This window comes from Cynocephalus volans, chromosome 9 (genome assembly GCF_027409185.1).
Source record: "Cynocephalus volans isolate mCynVol1 chromosome 9, mCynVol1.pri, whole genome shotgun sequence".
NCBI lineage: Eukaryota > Metazoa > Chordata > Mammalia > Dermoptera > Cynocephalidae > Cynocephalus > Cynocephalus volans.
Window position 1 is genome coordinate 81999240 of NC_084468.1, and position 8369 is coordinate 82007608.

At 34.1% G+C, this 8369-nt stretch overlaps 1 protein-coding gene across 5 annotated transcripts in view; it reads left to right on the forward strand.

The window, feature by feature from the left end:
* The window catches only part of LOC134385627 (PDZ and LIM domain protein 5-like), a 144909-nt gene extending 140945 nt beyond the window's left edge, over positions 1-3964 (forward strand). For all 5 annotated transcript variants that reach the window (XM_063107362.1, XM_063107363.1, XM_063107364.1 and 2 more), the window contains 4 exons: positions 1443-1460; positions 1713-1885; positions 2275-2311; positions 2839-3964. In XM_063107362.1, coding sequence (XP_062963432.1) covers positions 1443-1460; positions 1713-1885; positions 2275-2311; positions 2839-2932 — 322 coding nt within the window. In that variant the 3' untranslated portion in view covers positions 2933-3964. The remainder of the gene's footprint in view (positions 1-1442; positions 1461-1712; positions 1886-2274; positions 2312-2838) is intronic.
* The last annotated feature ends 4405 nt before the right edge of the window (positions 3965-8369 follow it).

Here is an 8369-nt window from a genome sequence, read left to right on the forward strand (position 1 = left end):
GAAAGTTCTTTTAGATATTTCACTTGTGGGATCAAAAAATATTACCATAAATTATAATGTCTTACTATTTTGTGTATAAATATTATGGATTCTGTTTTATATGTGCAGGTGACTGACCCATAGTCTTAGAACATGCATTGCAATTGATTTATTAGTGATCATAGAAGACATCACTATGTGTTGGATACTGTGGAAAGCACTTTACATCCATTATCTATCTTATTTATTCCTCAAAACAACCCTTTAAGATGCAATTCCCATTTCTCAAATGGGAAAATTTAGACTATATTATAGAAGTCACTTACAGTTAAGTGACTTGCAAAAAATGCAAGGGGGATGTAGTGCTTGATACCTTATCATTCTGATTCTAAAGCTGGTGTTACTAATTTTAATTCTATCATGTTCTTCACTGGGGAAAAACTCTTCCAGTGTACTGAGAGTTTTGATAGTGTAACTATTAAAATGACAAGAGTCACATGGCATGCTGATAGCACTTTGATTATCTAGCTGTGAGTTAAACCTAGCACATGTTGCCACCCATATCTGACCACATTTAGAGCACTTTTTCTACTCAGATCTTGTACGAGTAGTCTGTTAGTCCAGACTCGTATTCTTTTTATTCTTCTGGAGTTAAACTCATAGCCTCTAAAAATTTGTATTTGTCTTATTGTGAGGGGGAAAAGGGAGGGGGGTATTTATTATGTTTAATAGATCTTAAATTGTGAATTCCTTAATAGAAAAATGAATTTAATAGAAAAATGAATTTTCTCAGCAAAGTTACTGAGTTTTAAAAATTTAAAAAGTTACTGTAGTTTAAAAAATCTGTCTCACATACATTATTTCATTTAATCTCCAGAGCAATGCTATTTTGTATGTGATATCCTTGCCTTAAAAATGAAAAGAAACTGAGGCTCAGTGAGATTGACTTTTCCAAAATCGCACATGTGAAAAGTCATGGAGCCAAGATTTAAATCCTGGTCTTTTGATAGATATTTCAGTGGTTTCTAATATACTACAGCTCTCCTTTACTATGCTGATGGTGCACAACAACTTTATTTAGGATAAGGGATATTGTACATATGAATGAGAAAACTGTAGAAAATAAGAGTATTTTCAAAATTGTGTTTGGAGTTGTTGGTTTAGCCTGTACAAAGCCATTCTTGGTTCCTGGACCTTGTGAAGATACTATCATTTAATTCTGTGAAAGCCAATATATTCTAGCAGCATATTGATATGTAACTGGGGTTGTGAATGTAGTTCATATCTGTTTTATATCATATATGATGGATGATATAAGTACTTTCAAGATTTGCTTTTGAATTTGATTTTGTCTGCTGTGGACTTTTCGTTCTCTAGTTATTTTCTTTTTTTCTTATCCTTTTCCTTTCCTTTTCTTCATGTTGAAAATCTTTCTTCTGCTGCCTTCTTCTGTCAATTAAAAGGAAAACCCCACCTAAACGGTAATCTTTCTGTTAAATACATTCTTACAGTATTATTTTGTATTAACATTATAAGTACATCTTTTTTACTAATAAAAAAACCAGTCTATTTAAGAAAGATGCTTTTTTAGAAAAATTGAGGCTAAGTATACTTGTAAAAGCAAACAAAAAGAACATTGAGTATTAAATGTATAAATTATAAGTAATTCAATAGTGGATATTTTATCCTTTTAATATAATTTTGATTTTTAATTTTTTTTCTTCTTACCCTAGCCCACCAAGGAAACACATTATGGAGCGCAATACAGAGTTTTATCACATACCCACTCATAGTGATGCCAGCAAGAAGAGACTGATTGAGGATACTGAAGACTGGCGTCCAAGGACTGGAACAACTCAGTCTCGCTCTTTCCGAATCCTCGCCCAGATCACTGGGACTGAACATCGTAAGTGAACTTCTAGAGATCCTAAAGGAGGAGTGTTCTTTGCCACTGAGAGTAACCTTTAGAGTGACTGGCAGTTATTGGAAAACAACCCTGAGACAGTTTGCTTTTAAATTATGCTGTGCATAATATGAGTATTATAAATAAGACACCAGCCTAGGAGAGTTATATTTAAAACTGTAGAAGTAGTAGTAGTAGTTGTAGGGTAGTAGCAGCAGCAGCAGCAGTAGTTGTACTGACTATAGGATATAGCCAATAACAGCGTGGTATGGAATTTGTTTTTTAGCAGCTCTGTGAAACTTGAACATTTGGTATTGACTGATACCGGTAATTGCCTAAGTGGTGTTGAGGTTAAAAAAGCAAACTAATATTAGATATTGCTTATGTTTCAGTGAAAGAGTCTGAAACTGATACTACAAAGAAGGCGAAGTAAGTACTTCATTTTTTTATAAATTGAATGCTTTCCTTTAATGAATGATCTCAGTTTGGTTTTTCAGTGTAATGATATGGCATTTTGTCTTTGCAACTTAGAAGCTAAGCATTTAACTTTGGTGCCTTTTGTGTAGCTCTAAATGTACGACTTACAGATTTTTAAATTAGTAGATATTGTCTGGATTTTGTGTCTAATGCTTATTTTCCTTAGTACTGAAATAAGAGTGGGCAGAAAGGTATATTTTGGGGTGCTTTGCTTACAATACATACCTCTGAATGAATTCATCTCTTGTCTTGCAGTCACTTTATTTTAGACATAAAAATAGATGTTTCCAAGAGGGCTCTATAGAGTAATTTATGTATTTCTAAAAATACTCTACCCTTAAAATCTTTGCTATTTAATAAAATAGCTGTCTGAAATTAAGCTTTTATAAGGCATGTTTTCTGCATGATGGAATTAGTGTAGATTCTTCTTCTTTCTCTTTCTTATGACTCTTCTATCACTCTTTTTTTTATTTCCACAGGGAAAAGATACCCCTTCACGTCTTTAGTCCTAAATATACAAAATTACGTGACTGGCACCATGAAGTTTCAGCACGTGCTCTTAACGTACAGTGATTTATGAGCCTTGCTTCCCAAGCAGCCAGCACATACCTTTTCATTCATTTTTTTTCAACTTCATAGCAAAATCTGTATTAAATTTGCCTTATGAAAAAATAGAATCTTTTCTATACTTTTCTAACAATTTCCTACTGTTGTGAAAATGAGGAAGATGAATATGTGTACTAGTCAGTAGCTCTCACAAATGTAAAACCAAAGAAAGAAAATTAAGGGACTAGATCTATTCAGTGGATTTCTGTCTGTTTCCACTGTTATTAGGGTAGTAACCTTGGAAAAGGAATTATTTTTGCCAAGTGAATGTGGTTGGTTGTTTGAAGAAGAGATGGATGAGCAAATAATGGCCTATCTAATTTGGAAAATGCTTCCTTTATGTTAATACATTTCCCAAGATTACTTTTAAGCTTGTCATTATGTAATGTTCAAAGCTGGTTGTAAATTATTCTAAGTAAGCAAATGTGAGGAGGCAAGATTAAACAGATAAGTCCTTATTAGAAAAAAGTAGATTTAGGTATCTTTTAAAGCTGGTACTATTCAAGATCGCTGTGTGAAGAAGATGAGGCTCAGATTTGGTTCCTAAAAAAGGAAAAAGAGTTCTACCCCTATTTGCAATGAGGAAATACAGTGTCCTTTTGGTTTAATTAGATTTAAAAATCTTTTTTTTTTCTACGAAAGGAAATGTTTCTAAGTTGGTGGATGTTTTTAGGGTGTATACAGTTTCTAGGCATTAACTGATAAGATATAGAAAAGGTAGCTTTGCTTTATTTTTAAGTCAGAGGAAAAGAACATGGAATAAATTGCAGTATGAATGATCATGAGACATCGGCAAAATATTTTACTTAGTAATATAAACTACTGTGCATTGCTGCTATTCCTAGCAAACTGTCTTTTGGGCAACACATGGAAGCTGAAATATCTGACCATAAATGCTTTCTGCCTTGTAATATAATGTATTATATATTAGATCTAAATCCAGTAATAAATGCATTTTGAAATTTGGAAAAGTATTGTAATAAAGTTGCCTTTAACTTAGTTTTGAACTTGTTTTGTTTCCTTGAGGTTAGTAACAGCGCCATCCAGTATCACTTGGGTAAAATAAATAATTCTCTTGACATTTCATTTGGAAAACATTTTTATTTTTGTGAGTTTGCTAAAATGGCAGAGGCTCATTTATTATTCCCCCCCTGAATTATTACATTATTTATTGTAACTTCCTTTGTGAGTAACATCTAAGATCACTTAGACTGTGGTACAACATAGAATTATTCTTTGTGTGAAAAACGATTACTAAAGGATCTTGCCTGCATCAAGGGCCCATTTTTATTTTCCAGGTTTTCTTTACTTTAATATTACAGTAGACTAGGGCAACTGCCTGATAATTAGGAGAAGCTAACATTAATTGCAGTTAATGATTGGTTACTATTTAAATTTTCGCCTGCCAAATGCATTTTAAAAATAATTCTAGGATTTGTCTATGCTAATTTCCACTATACTTCATGATATGTATGATGCCTTTTTTTTATTGCATCAGTTCTTCAGATATTAAGAGGTCTTGCCTGCTTGTGCTGTTATGATGCTGACAGCAATCCCAATTATTACTGTGTGTCTGGCCTCTGTAAGAAAATCTAGTTTCTTAGACCAGATTTCCTGTACCTAATTATTCTTCCTTGATCTCAAAAGATGATGTCTGAAAGAAGATAGAATCAAAGTCTCATAAAAATAAATGATATGGTAAAGTAAAATGGTATTTTCACCAAGAACCAAATTTCTAGAATAACTACAGAGTTGACAGAAAGAACTACTAGAAAGAGTTTTAGGTAAATAAGAGAATTTTTCCCTAATAAAGACAAGAGAACATGTGTAGAACTTTATCACTTGAAACAGGTACAGTTGAAAATAAGAATTTAATACCTCACCTAATTAAAAATAAGTACTTAATGGGATATTGAAAGTATAGATTTAATAAATGGAATGATCTAGACCGGCGTATGAGGGTAAATGTTCAGCTGTGATCACAAAGGACATTCCATTTGACCCTGTCAGAAGTTGAATTCCTGAGTTCAGTGAATTTCCTGGGACATCTTATATTCCTAGCATTAAAGCTAGCCAAAAATTTATAAGAGCTTCTTGCAAAAATATTATTGTAAGTCCAGTGACCTAATTTATGACTTGTTTTTGTTTGTCTCTCTTACACAGACTTTCTTTATCATAGGCTTGTTTTTAATGTGAAATTGGGAAGTTACTCTTTATTTTCAACATTTTTTTCTTATAATGTTTTACCAGTTAGAAGACAGAATGTTTCATACATGGTCAAATATATGTTTGTTACCTCAAAAAATACGTTATTTGTGGAAATATAAACAGCTTTGTGCTCTTTAGGAAGGTTGAGATATATAAACATCTTCAAGCCTGTTTAATAAAAATTGCGGCATTAGGTAAACAGAATAGCAGTTACTTCTTTTATTCAAAATTATTCAGAAATGTAGAATGAATTGATTTTCCCCCAGACAAATAATTTTCCAATTATTGTGTTTCTGATATGTATTTAAAATCATATAAATCATAAATATTTGTTCATTGGTTGCGTTCATCCTTTCAAATTAATAATTACTGAATACTTAAATGCCAGGCACTAATCTATATGCTAGGAATACAGGAGTGAATAATAGGTAAATATATGAACAAGATGATCTGAGGTAATTGTGTTACCAAGATAATCAAATAAGTTAACATAAAAGAAATTTGGCTGAGTTAGGGAAGGATTACTTCAGATTATGTGGACCTCTGAGGAGATTACCTGCGGGAAGAAAATTAGTCAGCTGCATGATGACTTGAGGACAGTGTTCAAGGCAGAAGGGACAGGTGGGGAAAGGAGCATGGCAAATGCACAGAACAGAAAGGACAGTGTGGCCAAAATGTGGTATGGGAGGGGAAGTGCGATATAAAAACGTAATTCTTATGCATGTAGGCAAACAATTTATATTCCCAGTATTAGCCATAGCATGGCATTTTAAATGGGGAATTATTGTATCATGTCTAATCATTTTGAAGTAAAATTAGAAAATGAAGAAATAGGGAGGTTAGTCACCTTGCTAAATGAGGTGCACTCTGATTATTATCAGTTAAATGTTTTTCCTGTCGAGACTCAATGAAGACCTAGAAAAGGAGGCATAAATATAGTATATGTTGGTAACATATATGTAGGGAACAGAAACAGAATGTCCTATAGAGCATACATAAAGCCATACCAAAACAAAACTTTGATATATAAAAATTTGACATATAATGCTCTATTCATAATCCAGCGATGAATTTGATGACTTAGTCCTCTCTATAAAATCCTGGCTAGAATTGTTTGGACTCCTCCTTTTGTTTATCCCATTCAAGAAAATTCCTTAAAACAAGTAAGTATTCTCTTGATCATTCTTTCCAAAACAGGCATCATGGCATTTTTGCAGTGTTAGAAATAGTAAGAAACATGGAGTGGTAAATTCTGAGTTTCAGATTTGTAATTGACTACTTTCTCTCCCCAAGTTTCCACTTCTTTCAATTATGAAGTTAGAGTCTATGGTGGACACTATGACGCCAGACCCCACCACTGTGGGGAGTGCAGTAGGCAGACAGCCTTCATGTGTCAGCCCTTCACAAATCACCTGAACTGCAGAGACCCCCTCTCCCAAGGCCACAGGCTTGATGGGGCTTTCCACATTCTGGGAACTAATTGATTGGGACTAGTGGGAGGTCAAAAGCATGGTCATTTTAGCCCACTTAGGGATAACTTGGAAGGACCATTCTAGCTCCAGAGTTTCTGTGGAGTTAGCTGAGACTGTCCTAAGTCCTGTTTGGTGATTTCATATCTTCTATCCACTCATGCTTCCTTTCCTTACCTTTCCCTTTCACAGGTGTTGATCCTAGATGTCATTCTTAATAAGCATCCTCTGTACTAAACTCTGTCTTGGAGTCTGCTTTCTGGAAAACCTGATTTGCAACAGAATTATAATCTTTTAGGTCCCAATTTGGCCCTCAGTTGCACAGATTCTCTTCAACATGGTCCTTTTATTCATCTTCTCATCATTTTCATCTTTGTCGCTTCTCATTCCTTCTCCTTAAACCTTCATCCCAGACCACAAACACATCATTTAGGAAAGTCTTTCTTTAAAGTAAAAGATAGTTAAGGGCAGCCTGAAAGGTATATGGAAGTCAAAAGGAAGATACATTTACTTTTCTTTGCCTCAAGTAAAGTGTGTTTATTTATTTGTTGACTGCGTCAGAGGCAGCCTAGGAGTAATGAGCAGGTAAAGGTATTTAGAAGTCAGATATAGTCAGAGCTATATGAATGAAACAATCAAATGAGAAGCTTCAAAATGCAAAATTCAGATTAACTCTGAGTAAATATGATGAACACAAAAAGCAGCACTTAAAATATTATGATTTTGCATGTTGTAATTTTCCATATGTAGCATTTTAGAATCATATTGGGCAATTAATCAGTCACTTAATAAATTTTATTTAAACACATCTGCTATTTTTCTTTACATTCTTAAATGTTTGCCTCTAATTATCTCCTGGTGGAGATGTTTCTGCTGAGTAAGTAGCTTTTGGAAACATGTATGTATTAAAAGGTCAAGAGGACACAACTAGGGGAGGTGTAGTAAGGATACCAAATGTCTTGTAATGCACTGAATAATCCCACAGAGTGAAAAAATCATTCAATCCAAAAAGCCAGTGACTTGCTGCTGAGAATGACTGGGCTGAATGAGACTGCTTCCTCTTCCAAAATGTTCTTAATCCTTCCCACGACTCAACCCATACACTCTTACCTACAGTACATCCTCTCCACACCCCACAGTAAAAGTAATCTCACTTCAGAATTAACATATGATATAATTTTTCCCTCATTTTGGCACCTGCTCTTCTAATTTGTATTATGGATATTTCTCTACACTAAATTTCCAGCTAAAGTTTAAGTTCTTTGAAGACAAGAGGCTTAGTATAATAATATAAATTGGAAAGAAAAGGCATTCTAATAGGCATGGTATTTCTTCCTGGATGCATCTGTAGCTATGTAAGTAAAGGTTTATACATTAAATGAAATGACTCATCTTGAAGGTGGATGTTAGGATTGTAAGATTCAACTTTGGTGAACTATTTCTCCCATTAGAAATACACTGTATTAGTCAGCTCAGGCTGTCACAAGATACACAGACTAGCTAGTTTAAACAATAGAAATTTATTTACTTATTGTTGTGGAGGCTAGAAGTCCTACATCAAGGTGCCAGCAGGGTTGGTCTCTGGTGAGGCCTCTACCTGGCTTGCAGATAGCCACCTTCTCATTGTGTCCTGACCAGGTCTTTCCTCTGTGCAAGTGCATGGACAGAGAGTGAGCTCTGGTAGCTCTTTCTATTCCTATAAGGACACTAGCCCTATCGAGTTAGGG